Raw genomic sequence first — 21937 nt, forward strand, 5'->3', positions numbered from 1 at the left:
AGATCTCTAGAGGTGGTCTCTGTGCGGGGTCCTGCTGAGGCAGCTACGTGTGCATGCATTTGGGGTGCATCTGCCTGTTGGTGGGATCCGTGGGTGTCAGCTTGCCTGCACGTGCTCCGGAGCTCTGCGTTGTGTGAGTGTGTGAGAGAGAGCGCGTGAGCGTGGGTGTGCACGTGATGGGCGTCCGTGGGTCTGTCTGGGCTGATGGTGGTGGAGGTGGGGGTGGTGGAAAGAGGCATTGCTGTGGGCTTCTTCCTGAGGCTCGCACACTCCTTTTGCTTTCACTGTTCTGAAATAGCATCTGGACCGAAGGCCCATGAATATTTCACAACGATAATTCTGTGACCTGGACAGCCTGCTTCTGATTTCCCAGCATCCTCCCTCCCCCTGCCCAGTCTGCAGCGGCTCCTCCTCCATCAGAGCCCTAGTCCCGCTGGCTAGTCTCCCCAAAGCCAGCCTGCCCCAGGCCTCCGGGAGACCCCAGACCCGGAGGCTCCCCGGCTTCCTCACTAGCTAGCTGCCTTCTCTTCTCCCTCATTCTTACCCAGATCCACCTGCTTCCAGTGCCTCCAAGGCCTTTAGCGTCCACACCTTCCCATGTCTGCCTCCTCTTCTTGCCATCCTTCTGACTTGCCCAGCCAGGGTCACGGGATCTCGGCATCCCTGCTCTCTGAGCCCTGGCATCCAGGTCCCCTCTCTTTCCATCTGCACCCCCAGTTTACATTCTTAATCCTAAATGTAAACCATCAAGCTTCTCCCCTCCATTGCTCTGATGAGACTCACCCCCAATCTCTATCCCAAGTCCTTCTTAGTCGAGCTTTTCCTTCCTCAGGCCTAGCCGTAACCCGATTCTCCCTTTCATGCACTGGAGAGATCAAGCTTCAGATGCTCCAAGCCAGCAGGGCACCCCAACTTGAGATTCTTATCCCTCTGGCGCCCCTAGGCCTGTGGTCTCTCTTCTAACCTGCTTGCAGAACTGCTTCTCTGCCCTGGCCCATCCCACCTCACAGGAGTCAAGGGAAAGAGACCATTGATCTATATATGGTCGTTGTGTACAGCTGTGCAGGCTGCACACTGCACAAAGGCACTCAGCCAAGGGGGCAACTATGAGCTGAAATTCAGCCTTAGGCTCTGCTTGCTGAGGTGTTTGCTGTGGTGTGGGGCTGGGTTCTCCTGAGGATGAGGTGCCTTTTTCAGATTTGTCCAAAGTCATGTTTGGGCTGGCTGTGACCCTGGATGTCTGTTATTTCTCCCTGCAGGGTAAGGTGGGAAATGCTCTTCCTTCCTGAAGGAAGAGGGCCTGGGAGGGAGCTGTTGACCAGGCTGCAGGCCTTCCCCACAAGCTCAGCTCTTCAGGTGCCAGACAAGTCAGGGTCATAGGTAGCGGCTTCTCCCAGGCCACTGGGAGGTGAGGTGATGTCAGCACCTGCTCTTGGCTGTCAGATTTCACCGGCCTGTTGGGGACTCCAGGGTCACCCCCTCTTCCTAAGTCTTCAGCTCCTCCTCTGCAGGCAGCAGCATACCAGCTCAACCAGGCAAGAAGCACTTGGAAGGCATGAGATGGATCCCCTTTTTCTAACCCTCCTGGCCCTGAATTCCTGATGCTTCTAAGCCCTCTTCCCACTTTCGAGGTCCTGAGTCAACAAATCTTACAGAAAAAGATAAAATAATAGAATTTTTTAATAAATTTTTTTTTTCCAAACAACTTCTGTTGATCTTCACCACACAGGGGCCACGGTGGAGAGGAAAGTCCTCTCCAGGCGCCCTAAAAAGTGTCCCGGGTAGACTTAGGAGAAAAGTATTCCTCCAGTGTTGGGAGGCTGAGGGGGGCTAGGATAAGCAGGGGCCTAGGGTTAGCCTGGCCCCAACTGAGGCATCCCTCCAAAGGGCTCCTGGGGTCGGGGTGGGGGGGGGGCGCTCCCTTCCAGGGAGCTTCCAAAGGCTCTGCTGGTGGAAGATGCTCTGCAGACAAAAGCCCCTCTCGAGTCCACGAGTCCACGGGGAGTAGGGGTCAGCGGCTGCCTGGGGTGCCCCACCCCAGCGTGGGGGTGGGAGAGTTTTAATGGCCGGAGTTGGGGACACTAGGGCTGGGCCACCAGACACGACCCCGCTCCCCCCACCCCCCGGCGAGAGCCCGCAGCCCAGGGGCGGGGAGAGGCGCAGGTCCGTCCCGGGGAGGGGAGAGGAAGGCTGCAGAGGCGCAGGGGGCCGCCGGCCGGGCCGGGGCGGGCCGGGGCGGGCCGGGGCGGGGGGCGCGTCGCAGCACCGCAGTCAGAGGTGGTGGGGCGCCAGGAGCAGGAGGCAGAGCAGAGGGCTGGGCAGCCCGGCCGAGAGCGCGGGGCCGCGGGAGTCCGGGGGCGCCTGGCAGGCCGCGCCCGGGCACGTCTGCTCGCCGCGCTGGTCCTCGCCGCCGTAGCCCCCCCAGTAGTCGTCCTCCGTGGGCGCGTCCCCGCCGGCCTGGCGGCCCCGCGGGTCCTCGGCGGGCAGGTCTCGGTAGAGGGTGGAGGGGTCGGCGGGCGGCGCCCCGGCCTCGGCCACGCCGTACAGGTGGTTGGACGAGCTGTTGCCGCGGGCGCGGCTCCCGGGCCGCGTGGGCGCGGCGGGCGGGCAGGCCTGGAAGTCGGAGTCGCGGAGGGCGCGCAGGTCGCGGCCCTGGCGCTCCGGGGGGGTGGCGCAGGTCACGTCGGAGCTGGACACGCGCGCGCGCTGGAACCAGGCCCAGAGCGGCCGCGCGCGGCAGTCGCACGCCCAGGGGTTGGCGTTGAGCCGCAGGAACTCGAGCGCCGGCAGGTCGGCCAGCGCCTCGCCGGGCAGCGAGGCCAGGCTGTTGTTGAACAGGTAGAGGATGGTGAGGCGGCTGAGGCCGCGGAAGGCCGCGCGGTGCACGCCCTGCAGCCGGTTCCCGTGCAGCAGCAGCCGGTCCAGGCTGCCCAGGCCGCGGAACACGTGCTCCGTGAGCAGCCGCAGGCGGTTCCCGTGGAGGAAGAGGTGGCTCAGGTTGGCCAGGTCCGCGAACAGGTCATCCTGGGGGTGGGGGGTGGGGGCGGGGGGAGAGGGGGGAGGGTTAGAGAGAGCCGTCCTTAGAGGCGGGTGGGGAGGAGGGGAGGCCTGTGGTGGAACGGAAGGGTTTCAGAGAGTCCTGGGTTCGAATCCTACCTCCCCTAACCTATCGAGCTGTTAAATGTGCGCCAAGCAGTATAGTTGAGGTCACTCGTTCTGGAACGTTAGTGCTCTGCACGCCCTGCAGAGCCCCAGTTTCTGGCCCAGCAGGTCTGGGGTGTGGCGGCAGGAGGGGAGCGCTCCCCGGTGTTGCTGATGCTGCGGGTCAGGGGACCACACTTGGAGAATGAGACCCCACCCCCACCCCCACCCCCCACCGTTCGCTTCAGCATGTAGACTGCGTGGCCCGACTTCCTGACTTCAAATCCTGGGATCTGTCCAGCACTGGCTCCACCACTGGGGGCAAGCCTCAGTATCTGTGACTCAGTTTCTTCGCCTGTAAGATGCTGAGATTAAATGAAGCCGTATATGTTAAGTTACTCAGAACAAGATTGCCATGAGGTAGGCACTCAGTGGGTTGGCCACCGTGGTTAACTTGGCCAAGCTAGTAATCTCTCTAAGCCCGTTTCCTCATCTATAAAATGGGGATGAGTGTACGTCCTCCTGCGTTTGTGTTGAGGATTAGGAAGACAATCCACACAAAGCAGATGGGTGAAGTGCTGGGCACAGTGCCTGGCACAATGGGATTCGGTCCAGTGAAGCCCACAGGCTCAGGAGGGAGAGCTCGGGGCTTCCGATCCAGCTTGCCCTCTTCCCAGCTGCGTTGTGTTGGGCAGGCTACTCAGCCTCATCCAGTTTCTTCAGGACCCATAGCTCAGAGAATATCCCCCTTCAGCAGGCTGAGGGAGGATTAGGTGAGATCATGCTGGAAGGATACTGCACTCGGTGGGCACATAGACCACCACCAATAAACAGTGGTTATTACGACAGTAGGGCCTCAGTTACAATTAGGTCCATCCCTTCTGCTCTAACAGAGGAGTTTCCTGAGGCTCAAAAGTTCTACTATTCTGCTTTGTTAGGATATTAAAAGGACTCAGTGTCGGCTCCACCCGCCCAGAGGTGGCAGGGGAGGGGAAGGAAGCCTGCTGTCTGATGCCCTGATCACTGGCCCCCATCGAGGGGTTGTCCCACCGGCCTTCTGGGGCTGGGGAGTCCCAGAATCAGGCGCTGTTAGTGCTGCAAGGATTTAGAACTCTGATTCAGAGTTAATGGGGGTGCGGGTATAGGTCTAGGTATGCTTCCTGGTGGGGGCTGGATTGTGAATTCTAACCAGCTCTCCAGCCTGGTGATGGCCAGCCAGACTTGGGAGTTAGTGCTTCCAGGTCCAGCCGCCCAGCCACTTTTTCTAGAGGAGAGCACTGAGACCCAGAGAGGGGCCCAGAACCCCAGTACTGACCTTCCCCCCCACCAACTTGGTGCAGGACATCACTGTGGTCAGCAGGCCCAGAAGCTCTGGCTCTCAGGGCTAAGAGCATCCGCTGTGCTGAAGCCAGCTCCCCCCTGGATCCTGTTTCGGGCTGCGGTTCCCACCGTTTCCTGCCCATCCCAGCCAGGAGCCTGTCCCGGCTCTCAGGTGGGGGGGAGGGCACTGACTCCCAGCCCACACCCACAGCCCCCACCTTCCTGTGCTCCGGCGTTCTCTCGCCCCCTCCCATCTGCCTTCCGCCCTCTCCGCTCCAGGAACTGAGCCTGCCAAGAACCCTCCTGTTGGCCACATTGAGATCCGTCCCCTCAACCTTCTTGGGTGTCTGTGACACCAGCGTTCTCTGCGCCCCCTGCTGCCACCACCCCCTGCCTTGCTCAGGTCTCCAGTGGGCTCTCTGCACGCCTGTGGCCTCAGCCCACCCCAGCCTGGCCTGGTGGCCTTGTCCTTCTTTTCCTGGCCCCCAGGGAGTGGGCTCCGAAACCCTTCCACTCAGACACCTAGTTCGGGTTTCTTTTTTACGATGCCAGCCATAGTGGGACACACCCAGAGATTCCTGATCAGGATCAACAGGGGATGGGGGTAGAAGTGGAGGTCATCACACTCGGGGGCGGGGGGGGGGGGCTTCCAGAGGTCAGGTAGGGACAACCCAAGGTTCAGACACCCCAGAAATTCAGGTGCCTTTGACCTACAGCCCCAATGCAGGGAGCTACAGAATCCCTTGATCCCAAACTCCTCCTCTTCCTCCTTTTCCTGCTTGCACATGTCCTGGCCTTCCTCTCACTGAGCCTCCATCTAGGGGTCCATACCCCTCCCCTCATCCAAGCCTTTGCCAAATCCCCCAACCACTTCCTGAGCTGCAGCTCTCAAATCCAGACCTTCCTCTCTCCCTGTTAAAACCCTTCTCTGTGCATTAATAAGCTTTTGACTTTCACAGCCCTCGCCCTCCCCACCCCGTGCCCCCTCCCTCTGGGCTGACAGCGGCTGCTAAAGCCATCGACTTCCATTTCCAAAACCACATTTCCCTCACCTCCACCCATGTCGCTTCACAGCTCTCTGCATCCATTTGGAATCTCACAAGGCAGCATCCCTGCCCCATCCCCACCCCCAGACCCCCACAGCATCCAGCATCCTGCCTTTCACTTTGCCTCCTTCCACCCTCCCAGCTCCAGTCTCTGACACTGGCTGCTGGGCTGTGTGACCTTGGGCAGCTCCACAAACCTCTCTGAGCCTCAGGTTTCTTCATTTGTGAAACAAGGGACTTGAGAGTTGATCATTAAGATCCAACCTCATCTGATATTTATGAGTAAGTGAGTCCTGGAGTGTACCTCATTCATTCAACAAAGCCGTATTGAGTGTCTACTCTGTGCCAGGCACCCCCACTCACAGTGCTCACCAATCTGTGCCAGGTGTCACTGTCATCGTCTGCGTCAGAGTTTGCACTGTGTGCCAAGCTCTGTGCTACCCGGATCCCATGTAGTAACTGAATCATCACAACCCCACGAGGCAGACAATATTATTACGTCCCTTCCGGAAAATAGGAGAGGAAGGCCCCCAGAAGGCAAGCGACTTGCCTAGGGTCCAGCAGCTATATGGGTTGGGTCTGAACTCTGGAGTCAGGCAGACCTGGGCCACTTCTAGGCTGTACTCCTTAATGGACTGGTCAGAGGTCACTGGACTTCACAGAGGCTCAGTATCCTCAGCCCATAAAGGGGGGAAATGATGCTTACTCTGAACCAGACATCATGTTGAGCACTTTTCAAGTAGCGTCTTCTTTAATCCTCACAACTAACCTCTGAGGTGCAGGTCATTTTTTCTCTGCTTTATAGATGGGTCCTTTGAGACTCAGAGTGGTTAAGTAACTTGCCCAGAGCCACACAGCAAGCCAGAGATGGGCCTGGGATTCAAACCCCGCTCTGCCTGAGTGCCCTATTAAACCACGTAGGCCGTAGTGATTAAGGGAGAGAGCTGGTGTCTCTATCATCTGGTTCTAGTCAAGTAGAAAATAAGCTCCAGGAGAGTGGGGGACACTGTTTTTGCTCACTCTTGAATCCTTGGCACCCAGAACACCGCCTGGCATGTAGTAGGTGCACCATACATACCCACTGATGAATGAACGCCCCCTGGTACAGTGCCTGGCCTACAACGGACAGTCCGTGAGAAACCCCACCCCCCCTTGCCTCCACCTGCACCTCCACATCCACCTTCCTGAAGGGCTGTGGCCCCCCTCACCCCCTCCGCAGCTCCCCTCTCCAGGCAGGCTCCATCTTAAGTCACACCTGCATTCTGTGCATCTCACCCCAGCCGCACATTTCCTCACCTGCCTGTCGCATCTCCGGGCCTGGTTCTGCCCGGCAGTCCCCTGGGCAGAAGCTGGCTCTTTCTTTCTGCTCTAGGAAGGGGCCAGGTGTGAGGATGCTTCCTTCCCATGATGCCCTGCACCATGCCATTCATACCACAGGGTGCAGGACAAGCATGTGTCGTTTCAGAAGAACCCCCCCCCCCACCACCCTGTTCACTCAAGGACCCCCTTGCCCAGAACTCTCCTGAGCCCATGCACTGGCTGCCGTTGTGGCCTGAGAGTGGAAGAGGGTCGGGTCATCATGACGTGATTTATTCTGCACTGAACTATGTGCTTTATATACACAAACTCATTGGCTTTTTATAGCCATTCTTTGTGGAAGGAAGGTCTTACTTTAATTTTTCCCATTTTAAAGATAAGGAAACCAGGGTTCAGAATGGGGAGGCAGCTTGCCTAAAGTTAAATAAGTCAGAAAGCAGCAGAGCAGGGATTCAAACTCAGTCACTCTGGCCCCAGATTCGCCCTTCTGAACAACCAATATGTATTGACGAGGGGGTCAGGGCCTCAGGAGTAGTTGTCGAACTACTAGTAGTAACATGATGATGACCCCGCCTGTACTGAGGGTGGCTCTAGACTAAATTTTAAACCTTATAGAGCTTCTTAGATAAACTTAAAGTACTACCATGACTGCCATTTTATAGACAAGGAAATGAAGGTGGAGAGGTTGAGTCATTTGTCCGAAGCCACACCGCAGCCAAGATTGGAACCTCCAAAGAGAGAGTTTCAGAGACGAGCGCTCTGCTGTCCTTCCTGCCCCCCAGCCCCTGGACAGAGCCTGGGGGAGAGGTCTGGAGGACAGAAGTTCCTGAAATGTCATCAGACCTCGCAGTCTCCAGCACTACCCGCCCTTCCTGGTCGTGTGGCACCAGGAACTTCTGTGTCCCTACTACCCCTAACTGTCCCCCAGAACCAGGCTGTTGTGAAGTTGAGACACACAAGCCCCCAGTGACATGGCCAGTGGTTTAAAAGTCTTGATGTGTAGAGGCCTTCTACCTACAAAGCCTTTGGGGCCCTGGGCCTCCGCTTTCCCATCTGTAAGGAGACAACCCCCGACAGGGCCATAGAAGTGAGATGAGGTGGCTGGATGTACTTTGCAAATCCTGAGGTGCGAGGCAAATTTAGGAAGCAAAGGAAAGGGAGGGAGTATTCTGGGACCCGCTTGTGGCCTCAGTATCATCCATGAAGTTGACCCAGATCTCCAGGATCGAGTCCAAGATGGGCCATTTCACCAAGGCCAGTGTTTAACGAGGCTTGGTTCTCTTTTTAAAATAGTATTTTAACAAGCATTTATATAGTGCTTACCGTATGCCAAGCACTATTCTAAGTGCTTTACAAATTATTCATGCACTGAACGCATATAACATCCCTAGGAGATGGGGGGCTGTTGCTGCCCCCGTTTTCCAGATGGGAAGACTGTGGCTTGGAAAGGTTAACATTTGCCACACGCCAGTAAAGATTACCAGAGTCCAGGCCTGCAAAGTCCTTAGCACGGTGCCAGACACACAATGCGCCCACTAAGTGGTGGTGGGCGCTACTGTGACGGCCATTTAGGCAGCAGTAATGGCCAGGACAGAATTTTCTGGCACACTGTGTATTTTCCTTCTTGTCCCTTTCCCTGACTAGAATGCTCTGTCTGAAGGCAGGGAGCTTTGTCTCTTCCATTTACTGCTGTCTCCTCAGCACGTAGCACATAGTGGGGTGCTCCATACATGTTTGTCAGGTTGTTACTGCTAGTGTCAACATCAACCCGACCTGATGTGCAGATGGGCAGGCACATTGGTGAGACCAGGGAGGCACTGACCCGACCAGGAGTGAGGAGGAGCATGTGCCTTCCAGGCTTATGTGGGGGGGCACAGGGGAGGGGAGAATTTGGAGGTCCCTACCCCCTTCCAGCTACAGCCTGTGTAGCCGAGGGAGGAATTTCTTCCAGAGTGGTTTGGAGGGTGTGTGATTGCTTCCTGGGGAAATAGAATGGGAGGATCTGGCTGTCAAACAGTCAGCATAACAACAACAATAAACAATATTTAGATCAATGATAATAACAATAAATAGCAATTACTGTTATTCCTTCCGTTTCCAGGGCATCCATTTTCCAGCTACTTAACCACTCTTTACCTTTCCCTTTCCTTCTTCCCTTGCACGGGGAGGACAGGTTTGGGGGACAGGAATCCGGAAAGGGCGGGACGTCGTCCCCTTGTCCCAATCCCTGGTGAGCTGGAGAGAGGCGGAACCTTCCTGGGGCATAATTGCAGGGGCTGTGCCCTCTTGCTCCTCCTCCCCGGGACCGGAGGGTGTGGGGGTGGGTGAGAAAAGCAGCCACCAAGGCCTTCAGGCTGGGTGCCTGGGGAAAGGGAGAGTCCCCCGAAGGCAAACAAAAGGGGGAAAGGAGGGATCACAGAAAGAGACACGTACATACACCCAGACAGACATGGGGGCGTGCGCGGAGTGGGCGTGCGAAGGGAGGCAGACAGAGAGGCAGAAGAAGACAGATGGGGGAGGCAAGTTTGTGAGAGAGGCGGAGAGGGACAGAAAGGGATAGACAGACAGACGGGCAGAGGGAGACAGATGGGGGGGTTGGAGAGTTAGGGAGAGAGGCCGCAAGGGACCCCAACAGGAGGAGCTAGGAAGATAGAAGACAGAGAACAGAGAAGCCCCTGGCGGGAGTGAGAGGGACAGGAAGTTAGGACAGGGGCCAGGAACTAGGGATGCTTGGCAGGAGCGCGGGGACCAGGACGGTGGGGACCAGGACGGTGCGCAGGTGCGCTGGGGGCGGGGCAGGCTCACCTGGAGGTGGAGCAGGCTGTTCTCCTGGAGGTAGAGGTACTGCAGGCTGACCAGGCCGCGGAAGATGTTGCCGGGCAGGCTGCTGAGCTGGCAGCGGTACAGATGCAGAGACTGCAGCCGCTCCAGGCCCTGGAAGGTGTCAGGCTCCAGGGAGCGCAGGTGCCGGTTGTCGCCAAGGTCCAGCTCCTCCAGGGCCTGCAGGTGGCGGAAGGTGCCCGGGTAGATGGTGGAGAGGTTGTTGGAGAAGAGCCACAGGGTGAGCAGGTTGGGTCCAAAGGTGCCGGGCCGCAGCGTGCGGATGAGGTTGTTCTGCAGGAAGAGTCGCTGCGTGCTGGGCGGCAGGGCCAGCGGCACGGAGGAGAAGTTGTTGGCCTGGCAGCTCACGGTGGGCGGGGACGAGTAGCAGGTGCAGAGCATGGGGCAGCTGGGGGCCGCGGGGGGCGGGGCCAGGAGCATCAGCAGGAGGCAGGCCGAGGCGGGACCTGTGGGAGAGGGAGAGGGAGGCGGGGAGGTTCCGGGCGGGGCCAAGGGCCAGGCCTGCCAGCCTGGGGGCGCCTACCCCCCCCCCCCCCCCCCCCCGCAAGGGCAGCGCCTCTGGATTGATGGGGGTAGGGGTTCTGAGTGTAACCTCAGTGTCACAAGAAGCCCTGGCCTCCTCGGCTTTCTGAGGCTCCTGGTGTACGAAAAAAATAAAGGAATGCCAAGAGGACACTGTAGAAAGCAAGGTTGACAGTTGTTGGATGAGTGGTGGCCTTTTGTCATTGGTTTTCACTGCGGTAGGTTTGCCCATGGCCCAGGGCTTCTCCAGCAGGGATGGTAGGCCTGATGGATCTTTGTTGTACGGGGTTGTCCTATGCGACATCTTATTTAGGATGTTCAGGGGCTCCCTTGTCCTCTGCCCACTAGGTGCCAGTAACACCTGCCCCCTGGTTATGATAACCAAAATGTCTCCAGACTTTGCCAGATGTCCCCTGCTGGGGGAGGGGGGGGCAAATCGCCCCCATTGGAGAAGGGCTGGAACTAAATTGAGAATCTTCGTGAATCTAAGGTCTGTGCGAAATGGCCCTTGGGCTGCTCCGGGGTCTGGTCTTGCCGAGCCCACCGGGGCATGCAGCTCGCCTCCCTCACCTTCCAGCAGCTTTCACCTTGGAAGAACCAGGGCCTGTCCAAGCCGGAAGGGCCCTGAGGGCCCAGGGGTCAGGGCGTTTCTGAATGGGGCCAGCAGCCACCTGCAACAGAATCAGCCAGGTGGGCCCAGAAAGCAGGCAAAATCAGACTTTCGGGGGGGGATTGCCTGGGAATCTGCATTTTATACCGCAGGCTCTTCTCATTCAAAGTCACTTGAGATATATATATATATATGTATTTTTTTCAAAGTAACTCTTGAATGTCGGAAATAGTTCAGCCTTCTTAGGACACGGTTGGAGAAGCAGGCCCAGGGAGGCCCAGAGGCCTGGGGCTAAAGAGTAGTGTCCAGGCCCCTGCATCCCGTGCGGGGGCAGGGGGCGTAGGACCCCCTCGCCCATCCCCATCCCCTGGCCTTCTTGCTCTCACCACAGCTGTGAGCTTCTGGGCTGGATCTAGCTTGCCTTCTGACCTTTCTCATGACTGCCAGATGACTCTTCGGATTTTCTTCTGGCCCGTTTGCCTGGGGAGAAGGGCAGCCTACACCCCACGCGCTGGGCCGTGATTTCTGGGCACACATTGACTGAGAAGCTTCTGCTTCATGGAATGTGTTGGGTCCATGCGGGTGGAGGGAAGGATGACAGGGCCGGGGGCCGAGGACCTGAGATCCTGGGGCTCTGTGGGTTTCAGACACTCCAGGGGAGGGACTGAGGGTCTGTGATCTTCAGTGGTGCCTTGTGCCCCAGACATCGCTGCGCGTGAATGTGTGTGTGTGCATATGCACACGTGTGTGATCTTAGGTACGGGTGTGAGCTGGGTGCTCACTGCATATGGTGCTGCTGAACCCGGTGTGTGCACAAGGCCGCGACAGGGCCGGGTGTGGACGGATATCATGGACGCTCTGCCGTTGGCCCCCCACCCCCACCCCGGGAGAACACACAGGCGCAGGGATGGGGGACCCCACGCCTGGTGTGTGTGGTGTTCCCACTCCTCGACTTCAGGCACCACCCCAGCTCCAGGAGGCCCCTCCTGGTGCCGAGCCGCGCGAGCGTGTGCCGGCTGTCCTCCGCGTGTGTGAGTGCGCCCCGTGCGTGTGTAGGCTGGGTGTGATGTAATACTCAGTGACACAGCGGCTGCTGTTCCGTTCCTTCACACCACCTCCGCGTTTCTCGGCCCTTCTCACCCCTCCCCCGGGCGGCGTTTCACGATTACTTTCTCCTCCCGAGTTTTTCAGAACCACGTGGGGTGGAGGGGCACGTCTCTCACCCCTCAACTGAACCAGGCAGAGGTGGGGGGCAGGAGCGCGGCGGGGAACCCTGGGGGTGGGTTTCCTGAGGCCTGAGGTTTGGGGCTTAGAACCAGAGGTTTCAGAGCTGGAAAGGTCCTCCAGGTTCAGCTGGTTCAAGTTCTTGCCCTATGCGGGGGACATTGGGGCTCAGAGAGGGCAAGAAACTTGCCCAAGGTCACACAGCAGAGTGATCAACTGGGCAGGCACCAGAGAGGATTCTCGTCATGACTGGCCAGGACACTTCTCCTTCTAGCAGTCACCCTCTAAGCTTGCTTCCCCAGAGGACTTGACACCAGAGGAAGTCAAATCCCTTTCTGATCCTTAATCCCACCCCTTATCCACAAAGCTCAGGAGAGTGTGAGCTCTGGAGGCCACCAGCACTCCGGAGGATGACTGAGCTCTCCCCCCACAGCCTCTGGGGCTGACTGGTATACCCCAGGAGAGACAGGGGGGAGGAAGGACGTGAGCTCCAGAGCCCTCCAGACTCGGTGGGAGGGGGGCCTCTCCCTGGCCCAGGGTCTCCCCTGGCCTGGAGGCCAAGTGTGCAGGGGCTGACCTGTGACTCCCTAGCCCCCTGCTTGCCCACATGCAGGGGCTCCTCTCCTCTTTCTCCACACTCCCTCTCGCCGGTCCCTCTATGTACCCCCATCTCAGCCCACTAGCCCACTGGCCCACCGCCCCAAGTGGGAGATGGTGTTCCCTGCAGGCTTTTTGAGGAGGGGCCCTGAACAGGGGGCCCCTCCGTGACAGCTGCTGCGTAACAGTGACTCTGTTGCCATTTCTGGCCCTCTCTGCCGTGCAAAGCAGCTGTAACCCAAGGAGCCTCATCCATAATTCAGGCTGCGGCTCTCACTGGAGGCGAGGAGGAGGGGAAGGTGGGGGGCTCTGGGTTTCTCTACCCCCAGGCCTGGCTGGAGCGCTGCTGGGCAGAGGCAGGGGGGCGCTGGAGCACCATGCCTCTCTCCCTCCTCCGCGCCCTCTGTCCCTGCCCGGTGTCTGCCCTTTTCTTCCCCACCCCCTGCTTCCCACGGCTCCTCACCATCCCTCCTTCCCTCCAGGCCTTGTCTTCTCTCCCTCCCTGAGGACCACACGTCCACTCCCAGCCCCCATCTTGTGACTCCCTGGCGAAGACTAGGGCGAGATGCAGAGTGTTGGAGCTGAAAGGGGGGGGGGGTACATCAGTGGCCATCAGGAGCAAACCCCTTATGTCACAGGGTCCAAGAGGGAAGGGTCAGTTTCTGAGGGAGCGGCTCAGGCCTCCTGACCTGGATCTCTGACAGTCTGCCTTCAATATCTTTCCTGAAGCCTTCATTTCACCCCTCACTACTTAGATAGGCCGAGGAAAGCCCCTGGTGACAACCTCCCCCACCCTCTTGGCTCACCCCATCTTCTCTCTTTCCTCCTCTTCCTTTTTTCTAAAGTCAGCAGGTGATGGCTAGAGCCGCAGGGGAGTGCAGAGCAGGGATGGGCAGCAGCCATCTGTTATTAAGCACCTACTGTGCACCAGACACTGTATTACTACATGTCTTTACGCAGAGAGTATAACATAGCGTAACCCTGCGAGGCCAATATTATTGCCTCCTGTCTGCCGATGAGGGGAGGGCAACTGGGGTACAGAGAATTGCCTCAGGTCATGCTGCTAGTGTAAGGTGGAACCCAGACCGGACGAGCCCATGTTGGAACAGACCCTCTGACCTTTCTTTGGGAGACCTCACATCATCCAGGGAAACCACACCTGAGTGTGACAGTCACTGCCCTTGAGGTAAAGGGAGACAGAGAGTGCACCCAGGTGCACGGGGCTGGGCCAGCCATGATACTGTGCAAGGTGAGAGCAGAGAAGGGACCCAGGCTCTCTGCAACTTTCTTCTTCTGGGCTCCAGCTTGCGGCTGCTCTAAGAGACGGCCCATTTGGGAGTCAAAAAGGAATGAGCAGTGTCCAAGAGATGTGGCTAGGATTGACCTGCGGAGGGAGCGGAGAGAGGCCAGAACATGGTATCGATCCCGGAAGGCCGAGGTGCCCAGAGCCAAAAACTATCCATTCACCGAGGGACCATTGTCAAGGACTCTGGGCGATCACCCTGGAGTACCCCAGGCTCAGAAATAAGGTTCTCACCCCAGGAGCCACCTTTTAGTCCAGAGGCTCTGGTGAAAGAAGGAGCTCTAGGAGGAGGCAGATGGAGGGCAGGTGCCAGGATGCTAACCCACCGGGCAGAGTGGCCTCTGGAAAAGGTGCTCCCTGGAAGGGGAGTTGAGGGCTCTGGCTCTGAAGGAAGGACACAGGGTCCCAGATGAGCAGCGACAGCTCCACACTCAAAAGGCTGGGGAAGGGCTAAGGCCCGGCAGGCAGATGCTGAGGGGGCAGGGGCTGAGGAGGTGGGAGCACGGAGCAGAATGGAGGTGGTGGCGATGCCAGTGACGCAGGGGTCTGGGGAAGCACTGATGCGGGTGACGGAGGTTTAGTGCTGCTGCAAACAGCTTCTCACTCTGCCAGAATGTAACACCCCAAAATAAGCAGCCACCGTGGTGGCGGTGGCAGGATCCGACGACGGGGCCCAGAGATATAAATGGCAGCACACAGCCAGCTAGGGTGCCCACCCTTGGAGGCTGCCACCCCACTCGAATATCCCCACCCTTTCCCCCCTCACAGCCACCCCCAAGGCCCAGAGCTCAGAACCCACAGACCACTCCCTGAGAGAAGGGATGTGACAGGCAGGAGCTTTGGGAATGGAGGGCTTCCCACGTGGAAGTGGTTACCAGAAGCCTCTTTGTCTCATCCCTGGGGATCCCCCCCCCACCCCATCCCTCTCTCCCATCTTGTCCTCTTCCTCCTCTTCCTTCCTTCCCAGATTACATCCCCATCCCCATCCCCATCAACCCCCAGCCCCTCTCCCATCTATGGTTCTCTGTCCCCAACCCTAGCGCTCATTCTTGACCCTCTTCTGGGCTCCTGACGCCCCATCTCTACCCACCATCCCAGTCCCTCTCTGGTTTCTAGGCTTCCGATCTTTCCACTCCCCTTTCCTTCCTGGTCCCCAGGGTCCCAGCCCTCCTCTTTGCCATTGCCCACCCTCGCTTCCGGATTCCGGGCTCCTCTCCCTCGCCTTCTCTCCACCCCTCTGTGCATCTGGTCTCCCCTCTCCCTCTCTCTTCCTCCATCCTCACCTGGGGCCCATTTCCCTGCTTGCTTTTCCCGTCTAACCTCGGTCCCGCACCCCCCTCCCCTGACCACTTTCTCCACCACCGACCGCTTCTGGCTCTCCCCCTTTCTCCGACCCCTTCCCCGCCCCACCCCCAATCTCTGGTCCACACCCTAGTCTGTCATTCAGTCCGGGGAACTCTCCCCCTTCGAGCGCCCTCCATCCGTCCTACTTGGCAGGGCCGTTCGGATCTCCCTCCGAGCCTCCGATCCGCCCAGACAGCCCCCCTACCCACACCCTGTCTCCCCAGGTGACTGAAAGTGCTGAGGCACGGGGCACGAGGACTTGCTGAGTCGGCGCTTCCCCAGCCGGCCAGAGTCCTCAGCGTCCCCCGGAGCAGGTGCAGCCCGGGCCGGGGCCGCCTGCCCCCGCGTCCCCCCGCGGTCACGAGCTCCCCGCGCCTCCCGGCGGCCTCCGAGCCGGTGCGCTCCCCCAGCGGGCGAGCCGGGGCGCGGGGGCGGGGCCGGGGCCCGGGGCCGAGCCCGCTGCCCCCACCCCTCCCCGGCTCCCCGCCCCCACAGCGGCCCCACCCTCGCGCCCTGCGGGGGGCGCCCGCCTCCCTCCCCCGGTGGCCTCCGCCCGCCGGGCGGGCCGGGGTCCCTACCTTGCAGCAGGCGCCCGAGCCCGGGCAGCATCTTGTCTCGACGCTCGGGGGAGGGGGCGGCGGGGGGAGGGCGCTCCCACTCGCTCCCTGGGCCCGCCGGACGGACGGCGGGGACCCCGCGGGGCTCCGGGAGGGCCCGGGAGTCCCCGGGCTGGGTGGCCCGGCCGCGGCGCTCTACCCTGCGCCCCCCGGGCTGCGGGCCTCGGGAGGAGCCATCGGCCCCGACGGGACGGGGCGGGGCGCGACGGGGCTCGGAGGGCTGGAGCCGGCCGTCGACGCCGGGTGCCGGCACCCCCCGGCCGCGCAGGCGGCGCGCGAGTCCGTCAGTCCGTCGGTCCGTGCGTCCCGGCTGCTCGCCGAGGGAGAGTGGGGACAGCGAGGATGCTCTTCCCAACCACCCCCACTCCTTCCCGCACTCGCTGGCTCCTCCCTCGCTTCCTAGCTCGCCGACTTAACCCTCTCCTGGCCACCGGGAGGCGGGAGCGGCTCGCCGGCCCCCTCCGCCCCGGCCCCCTCCCCTCCCTGGGGAGCCCGGAGGACGGAGTTCGATCGCCTTCGCGGAGCCGCGCTTCGAGAGAAATCCTCTCCGGGGGAGGGGGGCGGTGCAGTGCAGCGAGAGGGCGCCGTGGACCGGCCAGTCCCCCCTCCCAACTTCCCCGGAGGAGATGGGCTCCTGGGTCACCTCCCCCTCCAGCTGTGTCCCCGGCGCCAATGCCCAGGCCTCCGCCGCTTCCCTCCCCTGGGAGAGCTCCTGGATTCCACCTTCCCGTCCCTTCCCAGACCCCAAGCCCCTAGTGCGTGTGATTGTAAGAAGAGCACGTGCAAGAGTTTGCGTGTGCAAGATTGAGTGCATATGAGCGTGCACGTGTGCGCAAGGACACTTGTGCAGGTGCGGCTCGAGAGGGCTGGCACTCGACCTTTTGAACGGGCCTAGGAAGGGGGGGGGACACGTGAGTGTGCGCACGGGTAAGCCGCTGAGTGTCCACCAGCGTGCGTGTTCGCGCTCGTGGGAAACGTGAGGTGTTCGAGAGTTTGGCGCGAGTGAGCTTGGGATGGGCGGCAAGGGGACAAGTGCCTCTGTGTGTGTGTGTGTGTGTGTGTGTGTGCCCCTTAATGCGTTGGTGAGCGGGTGCAAGTTTGGGTGCGCGTGCGAGTGTGTGCGTTTTTATGTGCATGTGTGGTGCGCCCTAAAGGGAATCGCTCATCTCCCGCGTGGGGAGGAGACCACTGATTTCACTGGAGCTGCTGCTTCCTCTAAAGGAGGGGTGCGTTCTGAGCTCGTGGGGGTCCCTCGCGCCTCTCGTGGCCGCGCTCGATGCCATCCGATCCGTGACCTGGGCGCCTCCTTACAAAGGCGGCGGGGATGATGACCCCGGCCGCGCCATCCCCCCCTCCCCAGCCGGGGCGCCCCGCGTCGGCTCCCGACAGGTGCGGGGACCCGGGGAAGGCGCTTCGGGGCCGGGGACACCTCAGGGGTGGCGCTGCGGGAGCGGCGCGTGCAGCCCGGGCCGGGCCATCTGTGCGCAGCGTCACCCGAGGAGGTGGAGAGCCCCGGGCCGCCGCTCGGCTGCGGGGAGCGCAGGAAAGGACCCCTCCCCCGCGCCCGCCCTCGGGCTCCTCCTCTCCTGTGGGTGCCCGAGTAGCGCGCAGCAGCAGGCATACAGTCGGCGCTTTATAAATGCCGGATTCTTATTTCCCATTCATTCTCTGCTCCACCCATAGCCTCTCATTCTCCCCTGGCTCCCGTCCGATTTCTCTCACTTTCTTCCCCCACCCTTATTCATATTTTGTAGTCTCTCCCTGTTCCATCCCCCCCTTCCTTCTCCCCTCTCTCCCCTCCTCCCTCTCTCCCTGTCATTTCCCATCTTGAGGCGTCTCTCTCTCTCTCTCTCTCTCTCTCTGTCTCCCCTTGTCCCTGTCGCCTCCGCTCTGTCCTGCGGCTCCCTGCCTGTCGGACTCTACATCGCGGTGCCTCTGGTCTCTTGCGAGGTGTCTATCCCCCCCCCCCCCCCCCCCCCGCCATCTCCGCGGCAGGCGCTTGGCCTTCTTGCACCTGGACGCTCGGGCGCCCCCTGCTGGCCTGCGGTCTGCCCTTCCTGCACCGCCCCCCCGCCCCCCCGCCCCGCACCCAGTGCCCCGGCCCGCGCCTCTTGCGTCCGGGGGAGGTGGGAGCGCAAAGGGCCCCTCTGGGCTCCAGCCCCCCTCCAGCCCCCCTCCCATCTCTAGGAGGCAGGAATAGGCCGCAGCGTTTCCCGGGACCCACCCTGCCGCGGCCCCGCGCCGGGGAGGAGGGCCTGGAGGGGGCGGCGGGGAGGGAGTGTTGGGGGTAGCAGGGTGGGATTTGGCGTCCTTCCCCGGAATGAGCCGCGGCACAATCTGTCGCTGGGTTTGTTTGCCGAGCTGCCTCCGGAGCGCAGTGGGGCTGGCTCCCGGGGAGCGAAATATCACAAGATGCGGAGACAGACGCTGAGGGGCGGGTGGGCGGCGGGCTGACTCAGGTGTGCTGTCATCGGCTCCCCGGGCCCGCGATCTTCGGAGAGGGGTGGGGGAGACCCCGGGTCCCCAGCACAGGCCAGCACCCGAAGCTGGGAGGGGATCCCCCGTCCCGGGGTGAGATGCAGGGAAGGAGGTGCCCCTGCCTGTAATCCTGGGCCTTGGGAGCCCCGGGGGGCCACTTCCAACTTGAGTGTACACCAGAGGGTCACAAACCCCTCTGCCCCTATCCCGTTGTATGGGTGCACGGTTTCCTGTAATTATCTGCTGACTCACCACTTTCCCCCTCGCTAGACTGCCAGCTTTTTGAGGGCAGGAAGCTCCTCTCATCCCTCTTTGTGTCCCCTGCAAATGCTCAATGAACCCTTTTGGATAGATCGATGGATGGATGGATGGATGGATGGATGGATAGATGGATGGTGGGTGAGTGGATGGATGGTTGCTTTACAGGAAATACTGCAATGCATTGGGTCTTCCCTCTAGAACATTCTGACCCATTGTTTCTCTCTCGATCTACACACCTGCATTCCCCCATCCCCAGTCCCACCTCCAGCCAGACCGGGAATTGGAAACAGTTCTCCCTGGGTCTGAAGACCAGCGTTCTCTAAGTGACCCAAAAAAGTTTGTCCCTGTTCTGATGTTTCAGTGTCTTCATCTGTACAGTGGGGATGCTTCAGTAAATTACCTCCAGCTGCTCCAGAGATGAGAAAATGCTTAGTAACATGAAATTCTGACCCGTATCTGTGGTGGTAGCATTTATCCTTACTGTTTTGGTGTTAATTGTTAAGATCTTGACCCCAGTGGAATCAGACACCATGTGTGAGCATGAGTCTTGCTTCTGCAGTTAGATGTTTTGACATCTGAGGGAGTAAGCTGATGGGAAGATGTAATGGGTTGCTGTGTTATAGGGCACCTGGCCAGTCTCTGGGGCTACTGGGTCCTCAGGACTTGCCACAGAGCTGGCCTGCCCTCTCGTGGCGATAGGCGGATCTGCAGCCCCAAGGAAAGCCAAGGGTCTTCGGAAATGGGCTGATGGGATGGATGGATTTTCCCTGAGAAGGGGGAGGATCCGTTGTGTGGCAAACAGTGGGCTTTGGAAAGGAGGTCATGTAGAAGAAACAGGGTATTGGCACAAGTTAGACGAGGCTTGACTTCCTCCATGCGTTCCCACTTGCTACCAGCACTCCTATTCCCTCTGTGACACCTGGGGCTCCTCTTTCCTCTGGGAGGCTCCATCCAGTGAGGCCATGGGACTTTCCTGGCTCTCTTTGACACCTGTTTGGAAACTTCATTGTATAGGGCACTTGGTGGCAGATGAGGTGGAGGAGGGGGGCGTGGGCTGAGTGGTCAAGAGCGCAGGCTTCAGCAAGTTCCTGCCCTGGCTCTGCTGTTCACTTAGCTCGATGACCTCGGGCAAGGTGTTCACCTGTTCTGAGCTCCAGGTTTCTCACCCAGAAAATGGGAGGAGGGCAATCTAGATCCCAATTCACGGGGTTGTCTGGGGATTAAATGAAATAAAACGAGATAAAACCTACCAGAGTCCCCAGCCTTGTGCTCAACAAACTGGAATAATATTACTATTAATTTTCCCTTTCAGTTTAACAGTAGTCTGCTCTGTTTCTATAGATGTCGCAATCTAGTGGCAGAGACTAAAGTGGGAACCTGAGGGCTCATAGGTACTGAGAAACAAGGCTGGGTCTGGGAGTCAGTTTTTACTTGTAACCTCCTATCCCGTGTGTGTGTGTGTGTGTGTGTGTGTGTGTGGCCTCCACATCTCCACCTTCCCCTGGCACAGACCAGTGCTGCCCAATGTGATGAGTGCAATCTAGGCCTGAACCAGAAGTCCACTGCTGCCCTGAGCCTGCCTCCAAATGGCTGTGTAAGCTGGGACAGACCTCTCTCCTCTCCGGGCGTCACTGAAACAAGGAACACAGACTAGGTGCTATTTCTTGAAGGCCCCACAGAACTGTGCCTTTGTGACACCTTCATTTTTCTGTGTCTCCAGAGTCAGAAGCTACTTCAGCCAGATTCCTTTCCATGCTGCCTCCTGTTGCCCAGCTCTGGGGGGTGTGAGGAGGACCCCATGGGCAGGTCAGAACTCCTAGGAACCTCCGGAGACCCCTAAACCTTTCAGTGCATGCTGGCAGGGGGCAGGGGTGGGGGAGTAAAGGGGAGGGGGGAGCAAGGGAGGAGAGGCTGCACTTTTCACCCAGAATCTTCCCACAGTGAATTCCAAGTCCTACTTGCCTGCCTAATGGGGACAGGGGACAGAGCTGCTTTCCAAGATAAGGAAGAAAACAGAAACCAAAGCAGTTTAAAGGGCAAGGCTGTTAGAACTTGTCTTCTTCCCTGCTTGGTTTCTAGGGTCTCTATCCATTTGTATTATTTATAACAGTTACTGGCATTTGTGAACTACTTCGTGTCATGAACCTATGTGTATTGGCTCATTGAACATTCCAAGCAGCTCTATGGGGGAGGGTCTATTAATATCCCCTTTTTACAGATGGAGATTACTCAGAGTGGTAGTATTACTCTTAGATCCTTCTTGCCCTGGATCCCATGCTTTAGAGGGTTTTGAAAAAAATAAACCAGAGTGTTTTTCTTTCAGGTCTTCCTCCTCCAACCAGCATCCCTCCATAGGGTGTGAAGTCCCTGTAACCAAGGGGATGTGCCCTCTGGGAGCCTGCATTCCCCTTCTTGATGATCACACTATGGGTATCCAGAATTCTGGAATCTTTTGCTCAAATTGCCCAAGTCCACTGCCTCTGGGGGCATCTTTTCCCATCTACCTTTCCACCAGTGTGGGCATCTCTAACCAAAGGGTAGCTGAGGGGCTGATATTTGTGAGGGGTGGTTGGAGCTTGAACATGTGATAGGGTATTCCCACTTAGGATGGACGTGAAGCCCCTTTTCTGGGATGGAGCTATGTTTGGGAAGACAAGAGGAGGTGTCTGTGTTTCTGTGTAGAAAGAACTCCATGGAGTTAAATCATTCTAAATTTGAACCTAGTCTTTCCAATGTCAGATTCCTTTGAAGAATGCAAAGGAACAATGCTGGTGTGGTAAGAGGGGAGGGGTACATTGTGGGCAGGGGTTGCCTGGCATGGACAGGCGGGGTGAGGAGAAAAATCCCAGCTCGTGGTACCCGCGTGTCTGTCTGCAATGTTAGGCCTGCAGACGTTAGGGGCAGCCACGTGGACTGGTCATGTGACTGCGGCGAAGCTGACATGACTAGGAAGTTGTGCAACCAAACTCTGAATCCAGGTCTGTGTGACTCTTTCTTTGTTTCATGAAGCTCCATGCCAGTCTTGATCCAAAGTCAGCATTTTGGCTCCTTGAAGGCCTATTGATCGGAGCTTGGGTCCTGTTGTGTTTGCTGGAGTTCCCTTCCTGGTGAAGAGAGCACCCCCCCTTCCTCACTAGACTGTGAAATAGCCGCGCACGGGCTCCGTGTTTTCTTTGGCTTTATTTCATGACCCTGGCACAGCCTTGGCTCACAGCAGGCACTCTGCAAAGTGGTGGACCCGTGGTCTGATAGTCATGGTTCAAGGTGCTGCTGGTTGGGCTGGCGTCCAGCAGAGGGGGCACGTCTGGGATGCAAA

General features: G+C 59.0%; 1 protein-coding gene across 1 annotated transcript; it reads right to left on the reverse strand.

Annotated features, from left to right (window-relative positions):
• Window positions 1-1662: 1662 nt before the first annotated feature.
• RTN4RL2 (reticulon 4 receptor like 2) lies at window positions 1663-16279 on the reverse strand. The gene is made up of 3 exons (XM_041723649.1): window positions 15844-16279; window positions 9630-10111; window positions 1663-3024 (listed from the first exon to the last, which is right to left on the reverse strand). The coding sequence occupies exons 1-3, from the start codon at window positions 15872-15874 to the stop codon at window positions 2272-2274; spliced, it is 1266 nt and encodes a 421-aa protein (XP_041579583.1). The 5' UTR covers window positions 15875-16279; the 3' UTR covers window positions 1663-2271.
• Window positions 16280-21937: the final 5658 nt, after the last annotated feature.

The sequence above is a fragment of the Vulpes lagopus genome, chromosome 11 (assembly GCF_018345385.1).
Source record: "Vulpes lagopus strain Blue_001 chromosome 11, ASM1834538v1, whole genome shotgun sequence".
Classification (NCBI taxonomy): domain Eukaryota; kingdom Metazoa; phylum Chordata; class Mammalia; order Carnivora; family Canidae; genus Vulpes; species Vulpes lagopus.